The sequence below is a fragment of the Aaosphaeria arxii genome (genome assembly GCF_010015735.1).
Source record: "Aaosphaeria arxii CBS 175.79 unplaced genomic scaffold BU24scaffold_2, whole genome shotgun sequence".
In the NCBI taxonomy this organism is placed as follows: domain Eukaryota; kingdom Fungi; phylum Ascomycota; class Dothideomycetes; order Pleosporales; genus Aaosphaeria; species Aaosphaeria arxii.
The window spans coordinates 1179868-1207446 of NW_022983475.1; the positions used below are offsets into that span (position 1 = coordinate 1179868).

The 27579-nt window shown below is 51.3% G+C and overlaps 10 protein-coding genes across 10 annotated transcripts; 5 read left to right on the forward strand and 5 right to left on the reverse strand.

The window, feature by feature from the left end:
- Positions 1-717: 717 nt before the first annotated feature.
- On the forward strand, positions 718-3200 carry BU24DRAFT_418495 (dipeptidyl-peptidase III). The gene is made up of 3 exons (XM_033526995.1): positions 718-917; positions 1012-2019; positions 2069-3200. The coding sequence occupies exons 1-3, from the start codon at positions 793-795 to the stop codon at positions 3033-3035; spliced, it is 2100 nt and encodes a 699-aa protein (XP_033387266.1). The 5' UTR covers positions 718-792; the 3' UTR covers positions 3036-3200.
- Positions 3201-3572: 372 nt separating this feature from the next.
- BU24DRAFT_108648 (uncharacterized protein) lies at positions 3573-3986 on the reverse strand. Its single transcript, XM_033520769.1, has one exon. The coding sequence runs from the start codon at positions 3931-3933 to the stop codon at positions 3670-3672; it is 264 nt and encodes an 87-aa protein (XP_033387267.1). The 5' UTR covers positions 3934-3986; the 3' UTR covers positions 3573-3669.
- Positions 3987-4085: 99 nt separating this feature from the next.
- Positions 4086-6310, reverse strand: BU24DRAFT_418496 (serine/threonine protein phosphatase-like protein). Its single transcript, XM_033526996.1, has 5 exons — positions 5757-6310; positions 5182-5659; positions 4769-5132; positions 4642-4707; positions 4086-4588 (listed from the first exon to the last, which is right to left on the reverse strand). Exons 1-5 carry the CDS (start codon positions 5911-5913, stop codon positions 4397-4399), a joined length of 1257 nt encoding a protein of 418 aa, XP_033387268.1. The 5' UTR covers positions 5914-6310; the 3' UTR covers positions 4086-4396.
- Positions 6311-6350: 40 nt separating this feature from the next.
- On the forward strand, positions 6351-8929 carry BU24DRAFT_488988 (uncharacterized protein). Its single transcript, XM_033533589.1, has 2 exons — positions 6351-6889; positions 6938-8929. Exons 1-2 carry the CDS (start codon positions 6654-6656, stop codon positions 8436-8438), a joined length of 1737 nt encoding a protein of 578 aa, XP_033387269.1. The 5' UTR covers positions 6351-6653; the 3' UTR covers positions 8439-8929.
- Positions 8930-9139: 210 nt separating this feature from the next.
- BU24DRAFT_430976 (mitochondrial carrier) lies at positions 9140-10382 on the reverse strand (the record flags this gene model as incomplete). The annotated part of the gene is made up of 2 exons (XM_033529844.1): positions 9140-10096; positions 10194-10382. The coding sequence occupies 2 exons, from the start codon at positions 10380-10382 to the stop codon at positions 9140-9142; spliced, it is 1146 nt and encodes a 381-aa protein (XP_033387270.1).
- Positions 10383-11075: 693 nt separating this feature from the next.
- BU24DRAFT_385706 (MT-A70-domain-containing protein) lies at positions 11076-12464 on the forward strand (the record flags this gene model as incomplete). Its single annotated transcript, XM_033524887.1, has 1 exon — positions 11076-12464. The coding sequence occupies one exon, from the start codon at positions 11076-11078 to the stop codon at positions 12462-12464; it is 1389 nt and encodes a 462-aa protein (XP_033387271.1).
- A 1742-nt stretch (positions 12465-14206) lies between these two features.
- On the forward strand, positions 14207-15504 carry BU24DRAFT_108756 (uncharacterized protein). Its single transcript, XM_033520771.1, has 3 exons — positions 14207-14360; positions 14514-15279; positions 15330-15504. The coding sequence occupies exon 2, from the start codon at positions 14573-14575 to the stop codon at positions 15158-15160; it is 588 nt and encodes a 195-aa protein (XP_033387272.1). The 5' UTR covers positions 14207-14360; positions 14514-14572; the 3' UTR covers positions 15161-15279; positions 15330-15504.
- Positions 15505-15891: 387 nt separating this feature from the next.
- Positions 15892-17975, reverse strand: BU24DRAFT_458662 (uncharacterized protein; the record flags this gene model as incomplete). Its single annotated transcript, XM_033531660.1, has 2 exons — positions 15892-16131; positions 17718-17975. The coding sequence occupies 2 exons, from the start codon at positions 17973-17975 to the stop codon at positions 15892-15894; spliced, it is 498 nt and encodes a 165-aa protein (XP_033387273.1).
- A 1568-nt stretch (positions 17976-19543) lies between these two features.
- On the forward strand, positions 19544-20663 carry BU24DRAFT_108733 (uncharacterized protein). The gene has a single exon (XM_033520770.1). The coding sequence runs from the start codon at positions 20036-20038 to the stop codon at positions 20492-20494; it is 459 nt and encodes a 152-aa protein (XP_033387274.1). The 5' UTR covers positions 19544-20035; the 3' UTR covers positions 20495-20663.
- Positions 20664-23523: 2860 nt separating this feature from the next.
- On the reverse strand, positions 23524-24503 carry BU24DRAFT_418507 (uncharacterized protein). Its single transcript, XM_033526997.1, has one exon. It carries the CDS (start codon positions 24382-24384, stop codon positions 23992-23994), a length of 393 nt encoding a protein of 130 aa, XP_033387275.1. The 5' UTR covers positions 24385-24503; the 3' UTR covers positions 23524-23991.
- Between the last annotated feature and the right edge of the window lie 3076 nt (positions 24504-27579).

The window sequence follows — 27579 nt, forward strand, 5'->3', positions numbered from 1 at the left end:
TTCCCCTTGCTCCATACCCCAACACCAGCATTTACTTTTCCCCCTTCTTGTACCTTAATATTACTCTCTTCTTTTATTCACCCTGGGCCCCTTGGCGATTTATTTCTGGGGTGAATGAGAGGAACAAAATCTTCGCGCTCCATACGCACGAGAGATTATGCAGATTGCTTCGATATCTATTGATGGGTTCTTTTTTGTTTGATGACAGCATAGCGGACGCGCCTGCCTTCCTTGATGCATCATGCTTGCGGGCGGAAGTTATAACATCGTTAGCATTTTCCGAAATGGACACCTCACTTAGTGGACATTTCTTTCTCTGGGGGAGAAGAGGACTCGGGCTCCGGGAGAGAGACGCTGCAGCCTGATGATGTCTCTCTCACACGTTTTGTGATAGTTTTTTCTTTTTTTGTTTCATTGGTGAATAATCTACATACCCTTTTTCTTGACGCTTTCGGAACTCATTCGTTCTCTGTGTGAAAAGTGACAATCGAGGAGCAGGGTGGTGCATTGAATGGCATGTACGTGGTACCCGTCGTTTGCTTGCTTGGTGGAGGTGCTCGCTGTGACTGGGCGCCCTACCAGCCTGCGTAACCCCCCAGCTGAATGCGAGAAAGGCAGCCCCAGCAGCCCGCCCGCCGCCCTCAAACCAGCTGCAAGGCTGGAGCTACCCCGCGCTTATTTGGTTCGAGCTGCCGCATCATCAAACACGCCATCTCACTCACAACTCCTCCCTCTCTCTCTCATCGACATCTCTCCCCATTCTCTGAATTGAACCTCACCATACTGCCCAACATGGATGCTCAGATAGTAGAACAATACCTCGCGGATAGCCCCCCAACTATTGTACCTCTGGCCATCAAGCCTCACTTCGAAGCCCTGAGCGACAAGGAGAAGCTCTATGCTCACCACATCTCCATGTGAGCTGAACACCTATCCTTCCCCCTCCCAAGAGATTCACTCCTGCCTGCCTACGTAGGGAAGTAAATATTCTGACGTGAATACAACAAACAGAGCCTCGCTCGCAGGCACACGCGTGGTCCTCCGGCAGGTCTCACCCGAATCGGAGCCCATCTACGACTTCATCATCGCTTTGCACAAGCGCAGCTCGGGTGACTACTCGGCTTTGGCGAAGGAGGCCGGCCTCTCTTCCGGCGAAATCGAGGCCTACCTCAACTACGCTGCGCAGTTCCTCGGCAACGCGGGCAACTACAAGTCCTTCGGCGACTCCAAGTTCGTGCCGCGGCTCGACCCGAGGCAGCTCAAGGCGCTGGCTACCGTGTCCCAGGAGACGCTGGACCTGTACGAGAAGTTCAAGGATCTGATCTATACTGGCGATGATGTTGCGAAGCTGCACTTGGGGTACCCGAGCTCTGGGCATGTGTCGACGTACTATCCTGCCAGTCCGCACATCACGAAGGAGGAGATCGCTGGTGTGAGTGATTTCCTCGAGAGTAAGGGGTTGTTGCCGGAGAACACAAGGGTGAGGAAGACGCCGGATGGATACGATATCTTGATTGCCTCTGCGCAGGACAACCCTGCGGCGGAGGATAGGGATCTGAAGGAGAGCGAGTGGACGCTTCCGGATGGAAAGAAGATTCAGCTCGTGTTTGGCGACTATACGAAGGAGATGGCTACAATTACGGAGCACTTTGAGAAGGCGAAGCAGTATGCGGCAAACGACATCGAGTCTAAGATGGTAGAAAACTATGCGAAGAGCTTCAGGACGGGTTCGCTCGAGGCGTTCAAGGAGAGCCAACGGTACTGGATTAAGGATAAGGGACCGGAGGTCGAGGTGGACGTCGGTTTCGTCGAGACGTACCGAGATCCTCACGGCATCCGTGGAGAGTGGGAGGGTTTCGTGGCTATGGTCAACAAGGAGCGAACGAGGGCCTTTGGCAAGCTAGTGGAATCGGCACCCAGCCTGATCCCTCTATTGCCCTGGGACAAGGCATTTGAGAAGGACAAGTTCCTATCTCCAGACTTTACCTCTTTGGAGGTCCTCACCTTCGCAGGAAGCGGGTAAGTGTTTCCATGTGTCTCTGTATGATTGATGACTGACCGAATGAAGCATCCCTGCCGGCATCAACATCCCCAACTACGATGACATCCGTCAGACATTGGGTTTCAAGAACGTTTCCCTCGGCAACGTGCTTTCCGCAAAAGCTCCCAACGAGGCCGTTCCGTTCATCAAGCAAAGCGACCTTGCCATCTACCAGAAATACCGGGACCCCGCCTTTGAGGTTCAAGTCGGTTTGCACGAACTCCTCGGCCACGGCTGCGGAAAGCTTCTCCAGGAGACACTCCCTGGCGAATTCAACTTCGACATCAAGAACCCTCCCGTTTCCCCAATCACCCACAAGCCCATCTCTACATACTACAAACCCGGCCAGACCTGGGGCAGCGTGTTCGGCTCCATCGCCGCATCATACGAGGAATGCCGCGCCGAGTGCGTCGCCATGGCCCTATCCTGCGACTTCTCCGTCCTCGAGATCTTCGGCTACGGCGACGGAAAGGAAGACATCAACAGCGAGGCCGGCGACATCCTCTACGCAGCGTACCTCTCTATGGCGCGCGCGGGTATCGCCGCCCTCGAGTTCTGGGACCCCAAGTCCCGCAAGTGGGGCCAGGCGCACATGCAAGCGCGCTTCTCCATCCTCCGCACGTTCCTCAATGCGGGCGTCGAGTTCTGCGAGCTAGAGTACAAGGAGAAGGACCTGTCCGACCTCACCATCCGGCTCGAGAGGAACAAGATCCTTCAGCTCGGCCGCCCCGCCGTCGAGGAGTACCTTCAGAAGTTGCACATCTTCAAGAGCACGGCCGACGTCGAGGCCGCGACCAAGATGTACGAGGAGATCACGACTGTCGAGCCGTTCTACGAGAACTACGTCCGCCCGGCTGTGCTGAAGCAGAAGACGCCTAGGAAGGTCTTCGTGCAGGCTAACACCGTAGAGAAGGACGGCAAGGTGCAGCTCAAGGAGTACGAGGCCACCGCCCAAGGCATGATCCAGAGCTACGCCGATAGGGAGTACGTGTAAAAGCGAAAGAGCGTAACTTCCCCCAAACAACAACACTCATATAGGCAGTAGCGACCAGGATGCTCGCTTGCTTGCCCTGTGCATTCATGAAGCTCGGTCTGCGACTAGACTAGAAATGACGAAATGATAGCAATGTTCTGAAATACTCAACTTACTGCTCGGGATCTTGTGTGTGAATGATTGGATCTACCCACCCTATTGCATGTGATACTGTATAAACTCCTACCTCTATATCTAAGCATCTATGAATGTGTGCGTGATCGAAACGGAGACATTTGGTAGATTAGTCAGTTCCGGAGGGGGGAAGTTCGCCCACCCTGCAAGCGCAACCCCTAACGCAAAGCACGGTTAGTCGAACCACGCACCGCACAAACCTCAAATCGAAACCCATCCAACACACCATAAAGCATCTCGACACTTCCTCTCCCCCATTACCCATTGCAACCACCTTTATAAATTAACAATTGAAAAAATCACGTTACCTGTAATGGGTCTTCGTCAGAAGGTGCACCGTCATCCACACGGTCCTTTCCATTTCCTGACCTTGGCCGAGAGCCCAGTTCGAGTCCGGTGGTGTCCGTTAATCCACTCCTTCAGGTAACTAAGGATGCTGGACGGACCTAAGCAATGAATACTACTGTCGAGGGAAGCAATTCTGCAGACGCGTATTCACCATTGGACGGCGGCGCTGGAATACTCTTGCTTTGGTTGGAATGGGTTGTGTGGGCTGGTGTATCGACTGATTTTTTTGCATTTCTTTTTTGCTGATGGAAAAGACATTTTTGGTTTTTTGGACGGAAAGGGAAGTTTTGGCTTGGCAGCGGACAGACACTAGTTGACGGCTCTCTCTCGCTATGTACATACACATACGCACTGTATTATATATAAATAAGTACATGGAAGCAACACAATCAGAAATTGGAACATTGCTCTTCTACCTAGTCCGTACCGTTTTCAGGCTTATTTCCCCCGTGAACTTATTGTGTGAACCACCGAATGCCTTTTTCATTCATTCACTAGGTGAGTGAGCACCACATCAGGCACGGTTTCGGGTGGCTGCTCATACTGCCCTTGTACAGCTTCTCCCACATTTTCATCACTAGATTCGTTACAAGCAAGCATAATGTACAGTGTATAGATTTCGTTAAATATGACCCTGGGTATTCGACTCATAACAATGCAATGGGGTCCGCATGCATGCATCCACTTTGAAAATGCTGCCAAACAACGTTGCCCAACAACCGAGCAGAGGACGCACTGTTCTGTTTTGATTCCCAGTGCCTCCTCGCTCTCCGCCCGTCTATCAATTATGACATGCAAACAAGATTTTATGCCAAATGACCACAAACGGCAAGCCTCCCTTACAAGAAGTATTCGCTTCGCCCCCCTCTTCCTACAGGTACTGCTCTTCGATGGTCGGGAACAGCTGAGAAAATATTGAACTCGGGTTTCAGGTTTTCCTTGAGGTTCATGATGGAAGCAACGTTGCCACACCGGTAGCAGTAGTTGGGTGCTGACCAGACCGTAACCACGTCCTTTGCTTGGAAGTGATACTGCAAACTGTTTAGTATACTGGCCTTGAAAGTGGACCAAAAGGATAGCATACCTTGTACCCTTCGTTGACCAATTGATGCGCTCGAGCAATAAGCTCGAGACCGTTGACATGGTTGAACTGCATGACGCTTAGCACAGATACAATTGCGAGAAGTTATAGCGATGAGCGGATGACAAACCTCGGAAGACACCTTATCTCCAAACAGCCATCCAGCGCCTCGAGGCGATACTGCCCAGGTGTCGACGTCTTCTGGGTCGCTCCAGACCAAGTCACAGAATGCACCTTCATGGGGAATCTCCTGTGCTCTTGCGACGACTCTGATCTGATCAAGCGTTCTGATTTCGGGACTCAGTCCTCCGTGCACACAGAGTACCCGGCCGTCGACGATGGCAGCCAAAGCCAAAAAGTCGAAGACTTGGCAGCAGGCCTTCCAGACAGATGCGTTGCCATACTTCGTTTGGCATTCCTCGTAGAATCCGTAAACTTGAGTAATCTGTCGAGATTCATGGTTGCCGCGGACAAGTGTTACACGATCCGGGTATCTTAAGAAAGTCAGATATATGACAAATTGAGAAATGGTTGAGAGCTTACTTTGCCTTCAAGCACATCAGCAGGGTGAATGTCTCCAAACTGAAATACCCGCGATCCACGAAATCGCCGAGAAAGATGAAGTTTTGTTGCCCGTCGCCACCAGCGCCAGCAACATTCTCTCCAAGACCAGAAGCGGAATCAGTGCTGCCTCTGCCTGTAGCGCTACGGCTACGGCCCCTTTCTTCTTCCTCTTCTTCCTCCTCCTCTTCTTCGCCTTCATTTGGACTACTAGGTCCAGTGTAGTTGGCGTCTTGTTGGTACCGCCTCTTCATCTTCCGCTTGGCTTTTGGATCCGTAATGGTTGTGGGGGGTTCAATATCGGCAAGGCTGATAGCATTGGCCGGTGCTGATGGAGCTGGTGCGGGGGTATCTCCAGGCATACCTCCCGCCACACGAAACAGTTCCAGGAGATCGTAGAACTGGCCATGGATATCGCCGCACACAGTGACAGGAGTGGAGACCGGCTGAATGTTAGATTCTATTCGTAGATACAGTTAGTTCTCGCAGCATGGGTTTTATCTATGACTTTGACGTGTGTTGATCTCTCTGGCAGGACTGAGAGGGGGCCAACCCACCTTCCATCAAGCATTCTTTGACAATCTCACAGAGACGCTTCATATCGGCCTCTGGCAGATACCTGCACTGTTTTGCTTGCTCTAACCACTCATCGGGCCCTGCACCCTTCGACAGCCGTGCTGGCCCAGGTTGCGGAACACTGCTATCTTTCACCATGATGTGTTACCCGTCTCTTGCTGGACGCGAGGGCCTAAAAGCACGGGAAGATATATGACGCCGGAAGTACGAGAGCCGAAGCTGGGTTATCCGAGGGGTTTGTCGTGTGAATAAACAAGCGTGACGTAGCGGATCACTTCGAGGGCATCTGTTGAGACGTGGGACTGCGGGGCGAGGATCTGGAGGTGGCGGAGAATTACTATTTCTCAGGTGTGGAGTACTATTAAGAACTCAAACGCGTACAGAATCACCGGACGACTTTGGTGAGAACGGTGGTCAGGTGAATCCGACCTCGTTATAGCGGGATAGTGGTTGTGACGACGGCAGCAAGCAGCTGCACCTGAACCTGAACGTTGGTGACGGCTTCGGCGCTTGCCGTACCGAAGTGGGTTGGTTGTTTCTGCCGCGGGCGGTGAACTAATGATAACTTGCCCTCTCCTCCCTCCATTGTCCATTTCGCAAACACCGATAAGTTCAACAATCACAAACACCGCGTTGTGTCTACTCCAAACCTCGCTCGTCGGGGCTATTGCTGGGCGGCCCATTAAAAGCAGACCCCCTTCGCTCTCGTAGAAACGGCTAATCGTCAGAGTCGCCCAACGCTAAGTTCCAATGCCCGTAGCAAGAAGAACCAGTCACGACACGCGCCCAACTATCCTTTCACAACCGTAGTTTGATCCACTCCCGAATATTAGGCCAGATCTCGAATCGCGACCAGATATTGTTGCTCGAAGCCCACAATGGCACCTCAGGCAGGTGCCAACGGTGTATTGCCCGCCAGCGTGCTGCAGAAGAACGCACCAACCCCCGCGCCCCGCGGTCCTAAAGCGGCTTCACCACGACTCAAACTTGTTCTTCGACGATTACCACCGGGCCTTACTAAGGCTGAACTTGACCAAATCTTAGGGGATGAGTGGAAAGTAGGAGGTGGAAAGATAGATTGGCTGTCGTTCAGAGAGGGCAAGATTTCAAAAGAGTAGGACTCATTATGACAATAGTGTAGTCCACCACTGATGTTTTCTAGTCTTGCTAAGCCATCCAGGCCGGCCAGAGCATACATACATGTAACCTCACATACAATAGTCCCGATACTCGGAGATCATGTTCGGTCGCTTACTTTCCACGATGCTGCCAAATCGTTCCAGGATAACGCGCTCGTGGGCCCCCCAGCACTTGAATTCGCCCCTTTCCACAAACTCCCCGCTGGCAAGAAGAAGCAGGATAATCGTCAGGGAACTATCGACCAGGACCCCGATTTCCAGGCCTTTTTGGTGAGCCTCACCAACCCGATCGCCAAACCTATCGCAAATGAGAGCGATGATAAGAAGGATGGAAAGGTTACCACGACTCCATTGATCGAAGCCCTGAGAGAAAAGAAGGCGAACAAGGAGAAGCCGCAGACAAAGTCCGGAAAGCATGGACGTGGAGAAGCGAAAGAAGAGACGGAAAAGAAGATTTTGAGCAAGGGCAAAGATGCAGGAAATGCTTTAGGAGATAAGTCAAGGAGAGCTACCAAAGCTGAGAAGGCCGCGGCTGCAAAGGAATCTGTCAAGATACTCAACAAGGCGGCTGGATCATCCAAGGACGCTTCCACAGACAAGGCGGCTGCTTCTCCAGCTCCTGAGCGGAAGAGAGGAAATGCGAGTATCGCGAAATCAATCATACAGCGCGATCTTGGTGGAGGTGCTCCTAGCACACGTAGACGAGGAACAAAGCGAGAGACTCCTTCCTCAACCCAAGATGCGCCAGCTCAAACAGGAGAGCCAGCAGCCGGGAAGCAGAAGGCGAAAGATATTCAAGCTGCTCCCGCGTCGACCAGCAACAATACCACGGAGAAAGCAGCCAGTTCGTCATCTAAGAAAGAGCGTCCCTCTCGTGCCGAACGACGTGCATTCAAAGCATCTTTGGCGGACAAGACTAATACCAAGAACGCGGAGCAGGAATCGGAGCCCCAGAGCAAGGCTGCTGCACCAGCACCAAAAGCAATTCTCAAGAAGACCCAACCCGCCCAGATTCCTGCTGCAGTCAAGGGGCCAGCGACATCCCGTAGTGTTCCTACAGAGCCTGCCGCCGCCCGAGCTGCGTTGGCGAAGAATGATGCCAACACGCGCCAACAGAATGCTTCCCCAGCGCAGCCAACTCCTGCAGCAACCTCACGTCAAGCTTTCCTCAAGCACGCTAATCCATCACAAGGCATCACCGAACCCCTCATTGAAGAGGCCCTCAAGATCTTCGGAAGAATTGAGAAAGTGGAAATCGACAAGCGCAAGGGCTTTGCCTATGTGGACTTTTCCGAAACTGAAGCTCTCAAGAAGGCCATCTCTGCAAGCCCTATCAAGGTTGCTCAAGGAGCTGTCCAGGTCCTTGAGCGAAAGGAGAAAGCTACTCGAGCACCGCCTACAGGGCCCGCTCGGGGCCGGAGCAGCTTTCCGAACCGTGGACGGGGACGTGGTGGAGCAAGAGGCGGTGCAGCTGCCACCCCATCTACCTCTGCACCGACTCCTACGACGGCACCTACGACTTGAATACTGATAACAGTTATGGCTTTTCAAACTGATGGCATGAACAATCCGCTCCCACGAGCAGCATAGATATCCGAGTTTTCTTTTCAGCATGAGATTACGACGAATCAATGCACGCCACCTTAGTCGCCGGACTGTCAATTCAGATGCCACGATAATGGCTACTGCAATCGAAAGCTTACTACAGTACTGCGATCCTACTGGCCAGAAGGGAAGTGGAACATGGATAGCCGAGTCATCGCTTAACAAAGAAGCATTTCAACGTGCCTGAACATATCTTCGATCGTTCGGGCGAATTCCAATGGAGAATTCCGCCGTTCCTGGTGGGTGAAGCAACAGACAAAGTTTGCTCTGCAAGCATAGCAGACATAATTAGTCAAAGTCATATAGCTTTGTATGCTCCTTCAAGCATCTGCCATATGGTGATCTGCTTGTGATCCATATGGCTAATACACCCAAGACACTCAAAATTGCTGTTTCACTTGAACGTAGACCAATCTCTGAACTGTTTCTGAGCGTGATGACAATCGTATGTTTATGTGTATATCTAATCAAGTCTCTTGTCTAGACTCATGCAAGGCAAAAGCCTGCGCCAGCTGAAAAGGGTTCTCATCCAAAACCAACAAAAAAAAACGCCGATGCTAATGACCAACCATGCCCACTGTGCACCCGAACCTTTACGGGTGCCATTCCTCCCAAAATGCTCATATTCCCAGATAATATTTACCCCTCTCGTAGGTGAAAAAGGCAGTCGCCGCCATCGGCATGACCTTCATATAGCCAATAGTCAGCCCGACGAAGAAGCCCCTCCACCCCTTCTCGATGAGTATCCTCTTCGCGACTTCCGCTATGCCGAGACGACGTCCGTCGCCCACTACGCCGCCCACCTGCATACGCCGTCTAATAACTTCCAAGGGATACGAAACAGTCTGCGATACGAAGCCGGCGAAACCGCCACTGCTGAGTTCGGCCCAGACGCGGAGCTGGGCCGGCTTATGCGAAGATGTCGACGATTCCGAGCGCTCGGTGTGAGGGAGTGTGGTAAATTCCGCGAAAGCAGGACGCCGCAGGAAGTCGGACATGGTGTCGTGTGCGAGGAAGCTGGCTCCGGCGTACGGGATCATGCCCAAGAGGGTGGGAGAGAATCCGCGGTAGAAATTCGCCAGCCCGTAGGAGGGCGTGGCTTTCTGGACTACAGTCGCGGCGGTCTCGGATATGACGTTGGAAGCGTGGTGTGAAGTAGCAGGCGGGTGTTCGTTGTATATTTTCCGGCAAATGCTACGCAGTGTGTGTTGTGATTGCTGTCTGGTCTCGAAGGCTAACCGCACTCGAATGACCTCTAGAGGATATGTGAAAAATACGGATACTATTCCAGCGGCGGATCCGCTTAGAAATCTTCGAGTGGAAGTTTCATGAGCTTTGCTGGGAATCACACGGGCGCGGATCTGTTCGTATGCGAGGAACTTGATGCCGGCGTATGGAAATATCCTCAGTAATGTCGCCGAATGGCCTCTGAAGAGACCGCTCATTCCAGCCTGCGCGTAAATGTCCCGTATAGCTGTCGGAAGGCCCGTCCATGATCCGGTATATTTTGCAAAGTTCGGGTTGGAGGTCTGGAAGAGGATTTTCACGCGATCGAGGGGTCCAACAACGGTTTTGGCCTTTCGCAATCATGTCAGTATAATATTCTTGAGTAGAATACGCGCGCATCCATATGCGAGAGCATCCTAGATCGCTTTGCGAGTATGAGGGGCTTACCGCGCATCCGGCTATTCCTCCTGCCAGTCCGCTCTTCAGCACATATTCCGGGCTCTTCTTGTCCAGCTTGGCTTTCTTTGGGTTACTTTTCTGATCCTCTCCCCTATTTGGCACGAGCGCCTCGCTGTCGGTCGGGCATAACGGTGGGTGTGCTTTTCCTTGTGGTGGCGACAGCGTTTGCGCGCTCATGATGTTTCGGGTATGTTCCGAAGCATCGTAGTTCAGGATGTGCGTGGACATCCCAATTGTTTGTGGTCGGCACTCCGAGCTATCGGGTCATGGATGATTGCTAGAACGCTATGCTCTCAAAACTCGCTGTTCCGAAGAGGTTCTGTTATTGTTTTTGGTGGTGGTGGCTGCCGGGGAAATGTGGGAGTCGTGTGCGCAGAGGAATGACGTTAATCTTCAATGCCGAGGATCTGGTTCGTCGACTTTCCGGTAGGCCTTGGCGCGCCGATGGAAAGCGGAGGTCTGGAAAAGCACCTGCAGCTGTATTGAGCACTCTCCACTAACTAGCTTCAACGCAACTTCACTGTGCGAGATCAAATACGCATATTGATCAACTATCGCAACAACACTGAGACCATCTGGTCAAAATGTTTTTGACGTAGATATTCATCTTCTGTCACGCCTTCGTAGCTAAAGTAGCCACGTCTTCAGAATCAGGACACGCTTCCAAAGGTAGGTTTACATTTCGTTTTCTTTAGTTTCTTTGCTTCATTTCAAGTCACGTGGTTTCTCCCTCACAAACGGACTTCATCTCATACGAAAGACTGTTTTCATAAGGAGGACTATATCAGGTTTGAGTCTAGTCTCATCACTCACCCTCAAGATACTCGTGCTGTACACGCCAGTCGAAGGAGAGTTCCGATTCCCAGGACCATGACGGCCATAATATACCAGAATCCTGCCTGCGACGTCACGCTCATCGACATACCCAAATCAATAGCTGGAGCCCAAGGGAGGTCTGATGATATCGAAATCATTTCATGCCCGCCACTTGAGGAACCGTATGAAATTCGCAATGAGCCGAAGAAACCGAAAGCTCGCGAGAAGCATGCGGCCTACTCTGAAACACAGGTTCACACAGAATACAAGGCCGCGATCGAGCTGGCCATGTCGAGCATTCGGTGCAACCTGCATCCCGGTGGGTCTTGGTGTCTCCCACGCAAATTGATGACCCAGGCACCAAATTGCGGGAAAACGGAGAAGGAGGTCGCAGAAAAGGATATCGAAGCGCGGCTGAGGGAGTGGAGTACAAGTAAGGGAGACGACGATGATGCGTTCAACTTTGAAAAGATGATGGCCTCCCTCGGCGCTGCATCCGAGGCGAATGCAACGTCGATCGAAACTGCGACACATGCGTGGCTCGTGTCGTACGGGCCTGCAGTCGGGTCCACGACAGAGGCACATGGCGATGAATCGGTATCAAGCAAGGATCCTTGGATGTCGTACTTTTACAATTCGCAAAATCGCGCAGCGGACTTGACCGTTTCTGCGAATCCATCTCACTCGGAGGGGGCACCGCATGAGTACAGTTTCAAGATCCCACCTCGTGCCTCCTTCTTCTTGAGTGATTCCACCGAACCGGGCAGCTTTCGTGCTTCGTTCCGCGAACTCACAGAGGAGTATGTTCTACCACGACACTTCGATTTCGTTCTTCTGGATCCTCCTTGGCCGAGTGGCTCGGCGAAGCGTAAGGTCGCTTACGAGCAGATTGGCGGCATGCCGTACATGCGGAAGCTCCTGTCAAAACTGGATCTCGACAATTACCTAGAACACAATGCTATTGTCGGTGTCTGGATTACCAACAAGCAAGCAGCACGAGACCTTGTCCTTGGGCCCGGCGGACTGTTCGAGAACTGGAATGTCGGCCTGATTGAGGAGTGGATCTGGGTCAAGACGACGTCCAAGGGAGAACCTATGTTTAGCATGGACAGTATCTGGCGCAAACCTTACGAGACACTGCTACTAGGAAGAGCGGCACCGAACTCATGGACGACGATGGCGTCTGCGCCTGAAATCAAAAGAAGAGTGATTGCTGCGGTGCCCGACATTCACTCACGAAAGCCTTGCTTGAAGGAGCTCATTGAACCCCATCTACCGCCTGACTACAGTGCACTGGAAATATTTGCACGCTACTTGGTGGCTGGGTGGACATCCTGGGGAAACGAAGCTATCAAGTTCAATTGGGATAAGTACTGGACTACCAAGCGCGAGGACGATGGAGCTCCACCTCCACCGTCGCCGCCACATGAGCTCCAATCGTGACTTGCACCATGCAATCTCACTTGCGCAGCTGTTTCCAAGACCTGGAGCTGCCCCAACCATGGATTTCTCGAAAAGGTGAGTTTCAAGAAACAATAGCGAGCGTCCATCTACTACCGGAGCGAGCATCCGGACTTTTCCTGTCATCCGCGGCTAAGGTTGGTAGTCTACATACATTGCACGGCCGGCCGGCTATGTCGACGATGATCGCCGGTAGTTCATGTACGAAATACGTGCCTTAGTGTCCGATACAGACAGCATAGTGCCCAGGTTAGTATACAATTCTTGGGATTGCAGACAGGCCAAGGGAAGGAGGTAAAAGCGCCCACGGTCTTTGGTGACCGAGGCAATTATACTACCGGCGACGCATGTCTTGGTGAGGGTTTATTGTATTGCGGCATGTTTGAGGGTAAGGTGGACCTCGGGAGGTATCGGGCATGTCACTTCAACTTGCTTCATGCAGGGTCTTTTTTGGCGATGCCATGTCCTCCTCCTCCCCACATCCTTCTCGCTGAGAGCTTGGTTGCTGCGCGGTAGTTTCCGTAGGTAGTTGATCTATCGTGAAGTGGAGAGTGGGGTGGAGTGGGTTCGGAGCCTCGGCATTCACATACGGAAGACACACCCAGTGAGGCTGTTATGCATCTTCACATGGACTGGATGGTCATATGGATGCAGAATCGAGAAACCCCCATTACCGTTCTACCAAATAGTCATGCGCTGGAGATAGATGAAGGTAACCACTGATCAAAAGCATCTGACAACACGAAATAGAAACACATGATTCCCCCCGTGCTGCCCAACACCACTTGAAACCTCGCTGTTCAACAATTGTTGTTCTCCCACACCCCCTCCTGATCGTCACCCACGCGGGGTCAATTCCGTATCTCGTTCATCCGATACTTCCCCCAAAAACGAAACATCAACAAGCCACCAACTTTGCCATTGTCACATCCCCTCATCGTATCTCTCCGCACCGTGAATATGGCAAAATCAGCGTGCCTATTAACCATGATCGGAGGCCGACGATGTGGTGCAATGATGCGGTGCAGTGCAGTGTGCGGAGAATGTACCATCACTACCCAAAAAGCAACAGCGAGCGCCAAAGTCTCGGATTTGGATAGAATCCCAGCTTGCTTTGCCATCTCTGACTTGCTTTTCGATTGCAGCTAACTAATCGCTCTGTTCTCGTGCACCGGACAATCGTCCATCCTAACACCAACCAACTGTAGGTTATGTTATGACTCCAACGATGGCTCACGTAGTTACACGGCATGCGGAGACTCCGCTGTCTCGCAACTATTCTTGCATGAGTCCCGTGAATGGAGGGCAAGGAGGGCAAGAGAGAGATTGGATGACAGCGCATCTCGTGCCTCACCGCCGCTCGCCGCTGAGCGAAGATCGCAGTAGCTGCAGCCTACCTATCAATCAATCAATCAATCAATCACTCCGCGCACAATGTTACTTCACTTATGACTCCCAGACTATCATGGGTTTTCCAAAATGGCATGCGCAGGCAAAGTTTGCTGTTTGACAGGCTTGCTTTTCGCGCGGGGCCGGCCTCAAGATTCTACTCCACTCGTCCACAGTAGTTGCTCCACTGCCCTGCTTTTCTTGTCTCCAGGTAGAGCAGGCTGACGCTTATCGCGGCCATAATTTATCATCAACGAGGCTTTCTAGCATCTCTCTCTGCAACCTAAAAATGACACTCCTCATTCCTCGCATGAGGCGGATGTGGTGGGATGCCTATCTGGTAGGGCTGGCTGGCTGGCTGCATGGCATAACTCATCTAATCAGCTGTCATCCCAAATCCTCACTTTCCGTGAAATCGTAGTCAGAATCATCCCGCATTGCATGGTGTCTTTGTCATATTTTGTTTTGTTTTGTTTTTGTTTTTTGTGTGTGAGTGTTTCGTTTCGTTTCGTGCTGGTTCCCGCCGGAGTCCGGTGGGGTGGTTCGAATTCCCTTTTCGTAACTTACACATGCACATCTATACACATATGGGTATTTGGAAGTAGGGTAGCTATGGGAGGAGGCGGGCTGACACAGCAGAAGATCTACACCTCAGTCCCTTCATCACATGTAAAGCAGCGCGGGTGGAAAGAACAGCGCAAATGAGCGAAACCAACCCCGCGAACGAAGGGAGCCTGAAGGGCAAATCACACACCGGTCTTCGGGTTGTTTGTGTCGCAGACCTTTCGCGATTCACGAAAAGAGGAGAAGCAGAAGTGCCTACGGAGTTGCATTCTTGCGTTATTGCAGCACAACTGTGCAACACTCACAGTACAGTGTCGGAAGCAGGGCAAAAGGAATGGGAGAGCGGGGCGGATGCATTGCTGATCTGGTCGAGAATATCGGATCTTCATTGCTTTCCTTTCCTTTTTCCCCCCCTCCTATTCTCTTTTTTTGCTTTTCTCGTGTTCTTGGGCGGAGGGAATTATACCGAGATGAATGGGGGGGCTGTCAGTGTCGATGGAGGGGTTACGAGTAGGCGTCGCGGGTGTCGACGAGAGTTTCTCCGTGAGGCGTGTGGGCGGGCGTCCGTACAGTACGTGCGTGTTGTGCACAGGCAAGACGGGGGGGAAGGGAGAGACATTCCGGTAGAACCCCACGCACTATTGGGCCGGGGAGGAGCACCACATTGGACTGCGCGGGTCGGATTTTCCACGAGAAATTCTAGACATTTGTTCATTCTGGTCTAGACGGAATGATGTGCGACAAGGAGCGAGATAGTCATCCAATACGCCAGAAATTGCTAAAATACCAAATTGCCAAAAGGAATCATGTGAAGGAATCATGACATTATGATTAGGAAGAAAAGGTGTGGTCATCATTATTCAAGGGAATAGGATTCCTGACAGAGTGATCTAGAAGTTCTGTTCTTCCATCATCACTACTGACTGACACAGTCTTTCGTAATGCAAGGCAAGCACATGTCTCTGGACCCTTATTATTCGATGATGGTTATGTATTTGTATTAACTGCGTGTGGTGGGAGAATCTACCATCTAGAGCCGGCCCTACGGACGCGCCGCTTTTTGACAGGTTGGGGTAAGGTAAGGAAGGAAAAAACGTGTTTTGCGGGAATCCGCACCAGGAATCCGTATTGTACTAGGAATCCGTACCAGACATCCACATTCCAAATCTACCTACCCTTTCTGGAGGCGGTTAACTGGAGTCTGGTATCGCATACGAGGTAATTATGGAGATATTTGGCTAACGGAGAGTGGTTCCGACTGTCAGGATGAGCACTGCGTACACAGTATTATGCTGAAGAAGGTTTTTCCTCTCTCGATACGGAGCCACCATTCGCCAATACGGAGTATTCCAGGAGGGTAGCATTACCCGATTAGGCAGTGAGAGCCACTTTCCCATACAATATACGAACTGTCTCCAATTATTCGCCAAGACCAGATCTGTGCTGTCGGCTACTGTCACGCATCGGGAGTGCTCCGTTTAATTGCTGGCCGCTGCTCTTGAAGAAATGATTCTGGAATACTGATGTTTTCAACTCCCGCATCGTTGTTCCATGGCTCTTGGACGGCGATGTCAGAGCGTGGCAGAGCGTGGCAATCGTCATCGTTTCCAAACGCTGCTCTCGAAATGAATCCCGATTTGTGGAAAGGGCGCGAACAGAATTCCGCTACTCCTGCGGCAACGTGGCCGAAGTCGAACTGACAGAGTCAGTGCAGCCATGTGTGAAAAGCTGCTATAACCACGGTACGGAGTAGACCTCTGGGAAACGCGTGGTGGCGTTCGAGGCCGTCGCCTTCTAGCGCGATACTGTACCAGGCGGATGAAGGCCGTGAGGGCGACTTTCCCACCGGTTGGAAGAATCTTTGGTTCTACTTACTCGCAGAGCGAAGTTTCCCCGTCGATGGGTAAACTTTTTGGACCATCGGAAGAGCACAGGAGAGAATTACTCAAATGAATGTTTCTTAGGGTGTTCTAGTGCAGTACCGGATCTGCATCGTGGAAGAAAAGTCTGGGGTACAGTAACAGGCTGTTTTGGCTAACCCTGGGATCGCCACTCTTGCTCCATGCGCTCGCGTGGATCATAGCTTTCGGCTGGGGAAGAGGATGAATTCAAACCGGAGGCGACTAATAAAACAAAACCATGATCATGGAACAGGAGGCCTGGAAGCCTAGAAGGTCGGAGAAGCTTGCGATTCATTCTGTGGAAGTTTAATTCTGCGGTGCGAAACAAAAAAGGAGTAACAATTATTGCGTGCGCTCTCCCTTCCAAACCTGGATCATGACTATTAAGGTTCTGCAAAGTGGAAGTTAATTCCGACTCGGTCGTCGTTTCGAGGCTTGAGCGCCGTAGCAGCCCCTGCATGCACCGAAGGCTATTCTCAGACATCTTCTAACCCCGGATTGTGGCATCTGGCAAAAGAAGGAGATGTGGAGGATGGAATTGAACACCTGGGGAAAACAATAATAAGAGTAAGTCTGTCAAATATTGAGTCAGAATATGAGGCTGAGTGGGCGCAATATGCCATGTATGCTTGCTGCTCCCCGTATCGCCCGAAATACACATCTCGCAGCGGCACCCGCTGCAGGTGAGCGGATGTGCTGACTGCACACTGCGCAAGGGTGCACCTCGGATTACCCGGACATTACTGTACTGTACATGGCCCTGCTCAGCCCTGTAGGAAACGCATCTGGGGCTGCCAATTGTACCCCAAATAATGGCTTATTGTTTTTGAGGGGGGCACGTACGGAACATGGGGCAGGTAAGGCTGGTTTTGGCCTACGGAATGCACGGAGGGAGAGGGCACGATGGTGAGGGTGTGCTCCTCCCTTTTGCCCTCAGGCCGGACGCAAGTGCGGACGCCCGAGGTTTTGTTTTCTACATTCTTGAAGAACCTCGGACGCAGACGGTGGAAAGGAATAATGTGCGGAAGAACACTCTCGCTGGAGAGAGTGACTATTGCGAATAGCTCGCGGAGACTAGATATCTTTGCGGAAACTAGCGTAGGATGGTGGACCGTGAAGACCCTTCGGAAGAATGATTTCGTCTCGAGGCAGCTCTCATAGCACCCGGTGGTCGCAAATTCACACGTGTGAAAGCATCGGGGTAAGGTAATGGTACTTTAGATGGATGGGGATTAGCGTTACCCCAGGTATGATGAATTTCTACCGGCCGTCGGTTAAACATTGATAAAACAGCAAGAAGCGGCGGTAGAAGTGAAGTGCGTTGCGGTGATGCAAAGTTTAGTCTCAGCGGCACCAGAGAAGTGTTCGGTCACGGATTCACCGCGGTATCAGCATAGGAGTTGGGGTTTCGTTGCGCGACGGTCGGACCCCTGGTGACCTGTGCCCCCTTCACATGTTGCCTACGTAGAGCATAGGAGAGCTCATCGGATGCCACAGCGAGGACAGATGGTATGGTACACAAGACGAACTCGGTGTCAGCTGCTTGCCATGTCGAGTCGTCATCCTGCCAACTTGAAGATGATGACTCGCTGACGCTTGTCGCCATCACCACCACTACCATCGCTGTGGCCGTCGCCATCGCCGTCGTCAAACGCCGCCGTCGTCGCCATCATTAATGAGGTCGTGAAATCATGGCAGCGCAGCCTAAAAGTGGCAGCAGCCATTCGCAGGCGGAATAATCAAGAAAGAGTCATGATTTATTGTTACTGTGCGGACTGTCGGAATTCATCGATTTGGATTGGGCAGCACTTGGTTAGCCACCTATCTTGCCTGGCCAGATAACCAGACAGGGAGGGCCTACGGATGTAGGACCGTAAGCCGGGGAGGCGCCTCCTGGAGCCCTTTTTAGGAATCACACACACGGGGCAAAGCAAACAGAGTGTCGGCTCAATTACGCGGGATAGGGAAGCCTTGCCCCCCCCTACCCCCCAAAAGAATGATCTCCGCACTAAGCTGACTTAAGAAAGCAAATTGGGCAAATGGAAGAGGTGTGCGCGTGGGCGGGGCGAGAACCCGGCACTGCGAATCTGTGAATGTCACTCTCGTGGGGGGTGGTAATGGGAGGTAACGTGGGCGTAGTCACAATACCTGTTTTGGGTATGCTTTTTTTGATGAGGTGAATGATGAAAGGCGTGTGTGTGGGATGTGCTGGCAGTGGAAAATGTTATGTATCGGTCTCTCGCATCTCAACATACACATCTTCGGATGGATACGTGTTGAAGATGCTACAGCGCATACCCGCATAGATGGAAGAAGGAAGGATGGAAATGGTCGCGGCGGTGATTGATGCTCCGCGTCACGACGAGGCAGACGAGTCATCACGTCTACATTACTCCCTCTCGGGGTGATAGCCTGGGATTGACATGGGATGGAACCGGATGGGGGGAATCGTGGATGGTGGATGGTGGATGGTGGGATGAAAAGCAAGAGTCAGTGAGAGTCAGGAAGAGCGGTAAGACGGTAAGGCGCTGGGGAAGCGGAAATGTGTAGAAGATGTGCCGGGGGGGCAAGCCTGGCAAGCCTGGTCAAGGGCAAAAGGTGTGCAAAAGGTGTGCGAATCCCTGTCCAAAGAGCAAACAGAGCGAAAGAGCGGTGGCCCGTACGCCAGTAGAAAGAGTCCGCCAGGCGAGACTTGAGAGGCGGTGAATTAGGCATACATGTCCATACGGGGTTTGAAGAAGCAAATCTGTTTCATGGATGGTCAATAACAACAAATTCCGGAGGAGGAGCTCTCACCTCCTTCACACCCTGTTTGTTGTATTATCATTATTGCGCCCACGGGCGAAACTATAATAACGACAGGTTGCCATCCCACGCCCGAGTTGTCTCGCCCTTCTCTTCTATCTTGTGAGAGATATTCATAAATCATCCATCCCCATATCTTTGTCCAGAATCTGTCATCTGGCCAGAACTTCGACACATCACACAACCAAGCAACCCAGACTCAGCAGGACCATTTATCAAGAGACACGACCTCCTGATTCCTTCCACCACTGCCACCCAGACACACATACTTTAACTACTGCCGTTACTGCTCCTCCACATCCCATCTCAAGACTCTTTCTACTCCACCAGGATTCCGATTCTTCTTCTACCATACCATATCAACCACCGAACGGAACTAGAAATACGACGACCTAGTTGTTACGCTACCGGGAAAACTACAGTAAAGGAACCCCACCCGGAAGAACCCTGAAAACCTCTCCCTGGAATTCTGGTTCCGCAGTGACACGCTTCTGTTGCCGCTTTTGTCGCCTAGCCTACTGCCTACTGCCTACCTACTCCAACAGTCGCCCTTCAGCCCGACGTTCCTCCATCATCGGAAACCAGCCGAGGTGCCACCCCATCATAGTCATAGTCACCCTTCGGCCCAGTTACTCTTCGATTATTACCACCAACTCTCCCACTAGCCCTCCACCTCGCCCTCCACCTACTACAACCGCCCCTAGTCTCCGGGTCCGTGGACGCGCTTTTTTTCCCCTTTGCACGATATTTTCCGCCGACCGGCGCCGAATCGAGCATTTCCAAATCTACATAATAACATTCTCCCTTCCGCGTCCCCACACGTCGCGATCCCATCAACCATCAACCATCAACCATCAACCAACTCACACACACACACAAAAACACAAAGTCAATATGCACTTTGAAACAACTCCAAGCTCTTCGCCATCCAAGTCGATACCCATCACCATCGGCGCCATGGCCTCCCCATCCGGCTCCATCTGCAGCATCTCCTCCACCGACTCATCATCATCATTCTCCTCCTCTCCAAGCCGAAGCTCCACATGTGCTTTCCCTTCCTGGCCCACTGGCAACTCTCTAGGATTCCGAAGCACTCCAAGCTCCTTCATCAGCGACGCCGATCTCTTTGGTGACTTCGACGACGAGGACTGCACTCCATTCCTTGAGTCTGCACCTGCACCGCCACGACAGCCTCCCATGGCTCAAGCTTTCCCTCTTCTTCCTCCCATCTACGCCACCGAGAAGAAGCAGCAGCAGCAGAAGCAGCAGCGCCGCCGCAGCAGCGGTCGCAAGACTCGTCGCTCTTCCAAGCCTATGACTCCCATCGCTGAGAGCGTCGAGATCGCCGAATGAGGCAACAAATACTCCATGATTACTACAGCTGATCATGTTCCACCAATCACCATCCACCATTACTACAATCAATGAGAGGCATCCATTACCGATCCAGTACCGCGACCTCTCACGTGGCTCCTACCTTACACCAAGGATTAGTCACGCACGCACAGTCGTGTCAGACTCTCTGCTCACAAGCATGAAAGAGTCAGACGCGCATTCAAAGGAGCATGCCTGTCGACCTTCTTGGCACAAGCATCGCCCTCATATACACACAGTCATCATGATGGCGCCTCATCAGGTGCCACGTGACTGACACCATCACATAAGCCTTCAAGACAGTCGTCGCAAAGTCGTCACTGTCTAGACTGGTCCTCGCGGGACCGGCCTGGCTTCCACCGATGATCAAGTATCATCAAGAGGGGTCCAGCCACTGGCTGATCCTTCGAGCAAGAGCAAGGGTACAGAGCACGAAGTTGCTCTCTGACATTGGACGTGGGATGTGATGGGATTTGCATTTCAACAAGGCGTTTCGGGACTTGGCTTTCATCTTATGATACCCCACCTCCGATCACGGACGGAAACATAACAGGGAGGAAGGGAGGGGGGAACGGGGAAGAGGACGGTGTTGCATATTCTTTTCAGCGCCGCATGGCTCGAGTGGCTTGACACGCCTTACTGCATTTGATACCCGTCACATTGATTCTCAATATATTTATTCTCTTACACAACCTTGAACCATCTTCTCATCCTCTTGCTTGATTAGTGTGACAGTCTCTGTGAAAGTATTATCGTGATGGTGCACTACTAACTGTACTGATTTTCAGAAGTGAGGCTAATGGAGCACATTTCAAGGCTCGTCACACTTAGCGCATTATTGGGAGGGAACATGTCTACACCGCAACTTGCCGACTACCTGAATGAGGACTTCCAACGACGCCTCCAGCGCGTATCTGATTCTGCGTAGTTATCATTCGCAGCCTTGACAATAATATGTCGAGTTACGCGCGAAAGCCGTTTGTCGCCGACTACCTCGTGCCGTCGGCTCTTCGCACTTGTGATGTAAATGTCACTGCCGCTTCCTGTGCCGTGTGCGGTCCCGCAAAACCCATTCATCCCATATTCTTTCTCGCCTCGATGTCGCGATTGGGGCGTTTATCGTTTTCTGATGGATAACGACTGTGCATGGGCAGAAGCTAAAAGTGACATCGCCTGCCCAATCGATAATCAAATGCACGACCACTGCTCGTCACCACGATGCGCCCGACAGCCTCACATCTCGTTCTCCACACTATCCCCCTTCTATGCTATTGGAACAGCTACATGAATCCCACGATGGAATCATGTACACGGGGTACGTACCCCCAGGCAAATCACGACGCGTTATCGTGAAATGTGATACCATGAACCCGCTACCACATGACCATCCATCCTCCCAACCTCATTCGTCCGCCCGACGCAACGCATGAACATCAACGTCAACAAATCACCACCAAATTACAATCTACGAAATGAGGCCCAAGGTCATGAAATCTCCGTCAGGCGACCGAGCCTGGACCTCATTTCAATCCTCTCAATGCTATATTCGGTACCTACCAGGTAGGTATGCGTAACTCATGTCCTATTGTACCACCCCCCTTCCCTTCGTCCTGTGATGCACATGTCCATGCGCGCCGTATGTACGTACGAAGCACACATCCACACGATTGAGTTTATCACTCTTTCCCTAGCCGCGGGTACCCCAAAGGGGCATGGTGATCGTGTACACGGAGTGTGGATCGTCTCAAGACTCCATAAATAGAAACACAGTCTTGGTTCCAAGTCACATGCTTCCGAGTTCTCGTGCTCATGCTACGTACTTGTGCATGTATGTAACTACATGTAGATGTACATGGGTTCGTGGGTATGGTCGGGTGGGGAGGTATGTACCTGTACCCGTTCTTGTACGTATTCGTTATGGAGTACGAAGTACCGAGTACCGGTACTTGTGTCACTGTACGTATCACTGTATGAACAAAGAAAGGGTAGGTACGGAGTAAGTATGTCAGGTTACCTACCTTCTAGTATCCTTATGCCCACGACAGTATGTACTCTGTACATTTGTAGAGCTTTAAGATTGTTCAACTACCTACCCGTTAAATGATACCGTGAAACAGCTGTTCGGGTATGGAAGTATCGATACGTAAATCCAGCAGGCGACTAGTCTGATATTCAAGTTACCTGCTTCTGACTTGTCAAGCCCATGCTCCGTCTACATATGTGCGTGTTTGTATGTATATGTACATGGAATTTAGGTATAGTTGGGTGCATGGGTATGTACATGTACGTATCTGGACGGAGTACCTGTCCTTGTGTCACTGTATGTACGACTGTGTGCTCCAAGATATGAACAGAGTGTAGGCAGACATGTCGAGTTACCTGCCTTCAAGTTTCTTATGCCCACGACAGTGTGTACTCCGTACATTCGCAGAGCTTGTAGGCTGTTCAACTACGGAGTACACCGTACTCGTTGGAAAATACAGTGAAGTTAATTCAGATGGGAGTGTCGATTCGTGAAACTATCAGTCGGCCAGTTCAAAATCCAGGTCATCTGCTTCCGACTTCCTGACCTCGAGTTCCATATTTGTACATATATGTACATACATGTACGGAATAGTCGTACGATTGTTTGTAGGTAGGGTAGGGTCGGGTGGGGAGGTATGTATCTATATCTGTGCTACGGAGAGTGGGTTGATTCTGCTACCTATTCATGTCTATGACTGTACATTTGGAGACGTTTGTGGGCAGGTAACTACACCTTATCTGTTCATTTGTATCGTGAAACAGCTGTTCGGGTATGGAAGATACATGGCCAACCCAACATATCATACCTTCTGTCAATACGTTTACTTCCGAGTGCTCGGGCAGGCCAGCCTATGTAGAATGTACGGAGTATAGATGAATATAAATCACGAATCATCGATACCCACCATCCTCTGTACATTAGAATATGTAATTCGTGCATGGGATGATTCATCTACATATGTACACACGTATATCACAAGTCACCGATATCTATTTACCTCCATCTGTACTCCGCACATCGGCGTGTGAAACTAAGCTCGAGCAGCAGGACTGCAAGAGAAGTGAAGCAGGGGAATCGGATAGACACTGATTCCTAGTCTACTCCCATCTTCCCCCCCTTCTACTTCTACGTGATTCTATCTTGTAGGGAAGGGGGGGATAAACAGATACCCCTCAGTCTTCTGCATCTTCCCCCGTCCTCTTGAGCCTTACCCGTATGAACCTATATCGAAAGAAAGGGGCAGGACAAAGAGGACTGGATAAATAGCATAAGTAGGCATCCGTCTATCTACTATACTGTACCACATGTATTCCCTCGTGGTGCCTCCCTGCATACGGACTACGGGAACATACATGTGTTCACTTATGGTTCTTGGGAAATTGAGGGACGATGGGTTTGGGGGGTGTATGTTCATGAAGGACGAGGACGGGGGCCGGGGGCCTGGGGGCGTTCAGTGCGGTTGTTGTTGTTGTTGTTGTTGTTGCCTGAGGATCAGGAAAGTTGGATTGATATTCTCCATACTATGTCTCCTCCTCCTCCTCCTTCTTGTCTGGTATATTCTGTAATTCTTGTTAGTGTTGTGATTGATGAATGTCGTGCATGCATGCCGAGAAGGGAAATAGGTATAGTAGAGAGAAGGAGAGGGGGAAAATCTGGTCCCTCGAGATACATGCACGCGAGGTTTAGGTTTCGCTTCGAGGGAAAAAAAAATGCCGGTGGCTTCTAGAATGGGCGTTTTTTCTTGTGGATGGATGGGTGGACGGTAGAGCGCCGGAGAGGTGGTGGTGGTGGTGGTGGCGGTTGTGGTATGGGTTGTTGGGTTTGTTGTCTCGGTTTGCCGCATCCCTTACAGTTCTGAACTGTCTTGGATTGTGACGGTAGCTAGTGGTGGTGTCGAGAGACATGAGAGTCGAGACAGAGACAGGCAAGCGTGGAGAGACGTGGGGTGGGGTTCGAGGCTACACGATGGGGGATGGGATGGGATGGGATGTGATGGGTTCTGTTCTGGTAAATGGGGATGGGGAGCAGGGATTTCGTTTGTGGAAATGGATGAAGGATTTCGAGGGACGAGGATGGGGACCGGGGGGTTCTTGCATGAGGCATGGATTATGGGGGAGACATGGGGATCAAAAGGGTCGTCTAGATGAGGGGAACAGGAGGAGGAGAGGGAGACAGCATGCGATGCGATGCGACGCGATGCGATGCGACTGAAGCCCCAGCAAGAGAAAGAAGAAGTGATGATCTCTCTCGAGGGCATCAATTGTCTGCATGAAGGTTCATGAAGTTTTGACTTCACAACTTTAGTGCGGGCGCTTAACAATTGACAGCATTGTCTATTGTTGTCGAACAGGTCGGTCAATCAATCAATCAATGGGAACAAAGCGCACCGCATTTTCCATAGCCTGCCCTGCCCATGTGTGAACATTTTCCGTTGGGGGTGATGGAAAAAAGCAAAAATGTGTGATACCTTACTGCTGGGACCGCACTTAACTGTAAACCTCCTCGCTCTCATGCGCACCATCGAGTAACTGCTCCGTACACACTGCACAGTATTATACGAACCCGTCCCAAAATTCAACTACTACTATCGACTAAGGTGGTCATTCGAACTTCGGGCACACCGTACAAGGCACAAGCGCATGCTATGTTCACACAAAACCTTTTTTCTTCACGCGATAAGGTTTCTTTTAGGTCTTCTGCGCGTCCCGTCGCATTGTCTAACCCGCTCCCCCCTGCAGGAGAGAGACAGAAAATAAGAGAGATGGGGATGTGGGAATTGATCATATTCGATGGACGGGGCGGGAATGCATCCAGGGTCGAAGCAATATACGGTTGTTCCTATTAGTACGACCGGCATGGCGATGCTGGCAAGCACTGAACCACTGAGCTCCCTTCCGCAGGTGTGACTTACATGGAGCATAGATGGATTGCACATACCGTCCGAGTTCAATATGTAAGTAGTTATGTATGTAAGTTGGCATGTATGCCTATGTATGTATGTACATGTACATACAGCAGTCCAAGCTTCGTCGATCTGCGATTGGGGGTTCAGGAAAAGGCGTGCGGCACGGTAGCAAGTGCGGGCATTTGTGGGCCCTCTCATGTTCAGTTTCTCGCTCGCTTCCGCAGTCTTGAGCCTTGAGCCAGAGACATGCATGCGTCTATCTACGTTGTGGGCGTAGTGGAGTTGGTCTACTCCGTAAGTGTTTGTCGAGTGCTGTAATACTCCGTATGTAGGCATAGGTATAGGTCAAGTTTCTCTGCGGACGGAGTATCTTATCTAACTATCTCGAATCTCACCCTGTTGTTCCCCGCCCTTTCTCTGGGGCTGAGATCTGGGTTGCGTTCCTCCGTTCACGGCCACGGCCACGGGGAATGCGGGTATGCGCGTTCATGATAGATGCGATACATATGTACCTACATGAAGATACGGAGTTACGTGTGACGGAGGACAAGCAGACGAGGGGTCCAAACCGAAGAGTATGTCTTCTTTTCTGGATGATTTGGGGCTGTACGCCCTCAGCTACCATTCGGATCGTCTGCGTCCGCACCGGAAGGTCCATAGTTGCGGGCTCTCCCACGTCATGCTAGCGGTCAGGGCATGGTTGATGAAAGACCAGGGTAGGGGGTGGTGAATTGGATCGTGTCAGTGCTGCAACGAGCAACAAGTAGCTGTAGCTGTACTACACCAAGCAATTGTACCTAGCTTTGTGTTGCATGCTAATGTACTTCCCTGTCCAAGGACGAGTATTGTACTACACAGAAATCAGGAGGCCTCCTTCCCCGGTCCGACTCTGCCAGAGGGACAGAGAAAAGGGTCAGTCAGTCCATCGATCATCCTATATCGCTCTGGCGCACAAATGACGCTATGCGGCGGGGAGGGAAGGGAAGGGAGGGAGGAAAGGTCCGCCGCACCTCAGCGGCGAAGACCACAGAGCGAGGGCGTGCACAGATCAGAGAGATGTAGAGGTACCTCCCTACACACGGACGAAGAGCGCCACCCAACGCGCCGCGAGCGGAGACCAATCGAAGAGGCAGAACGGTCGATGAACATGGAGTCGCGAGAAGGATTCGCTTTCACTTTGGGGCGATACATGACAACAGAGTGGGCGAGCGAGGGCTTGCCGTTTGCATTGAATATTGAGGTGAATAAATGGTGGAATGATGGATTGATGGCGCAATGGTCGAATGACTTCTGGAGACTGGACTGGCTTATTGGGGGTCGGTGGAAGCAAAAATAAACCGCGGACGGGCGAGGATGAGCGCAGTGATGGGGTCTGATATACATAATGGATGGGCTGGGTGGTCGCTACTAGTGCAGGTAGATGATGCTAGCGAGGCCGGGCAATGCTCTTTCCGTGCCCTGAAGTGCGTGATTGTGTGTGATTGGGAACTGGAGGGTTAATTGTCATGTCAAATGTCGGTATAGGGATGGAATGACTTGTGTGTATGTTGGGTGCGATTGGGCGAGTTGGTTCGAGATGGATTTGACTGTTTTATGTGGATACGAATAGCAGTGCAGTGTATGTACTAGTACTCGGTAGAAGCAGTGTGATGTGCTTAGGTTCGTTGGTTAGTTGCTTAGTACTCCGTAGTTATTCTTGTAGTTATCTCATCAGAGTCATAGGTAGTAGATAGATTGACGGGATAGAGGGAGAGTCAAGACAATAATGGGATGGTATGGTTGATTGGTTGTAGTAGGGGAGGGTTTATATGGGATGGTGATAATGGTTGTTTGGTATTAAAATAGCAAGCGGACGGCCCGTCGTGATGATTTGCTCGTTGGTGTGATGGGCTTGCAACTAGTCACTTCTCAATGGACCAATCAGAAGGGCAAGATGGAGTTTTCCATAACCTTTAACCTGTTACTTTCCTTACTCTCCCCTTCGTTTATTCGTCTAACTCGTCCGTCTGGTGTCTTCGTCTCCATTTTCTCTCTCTAAACTAACAAGTATTAAGTTAACTAACTGTCTGTCTTGTTACTGCAGTGTGTACTTCCGCCCCCCCCCCAGAACCCGACCCCAGTTATATTTCGTTA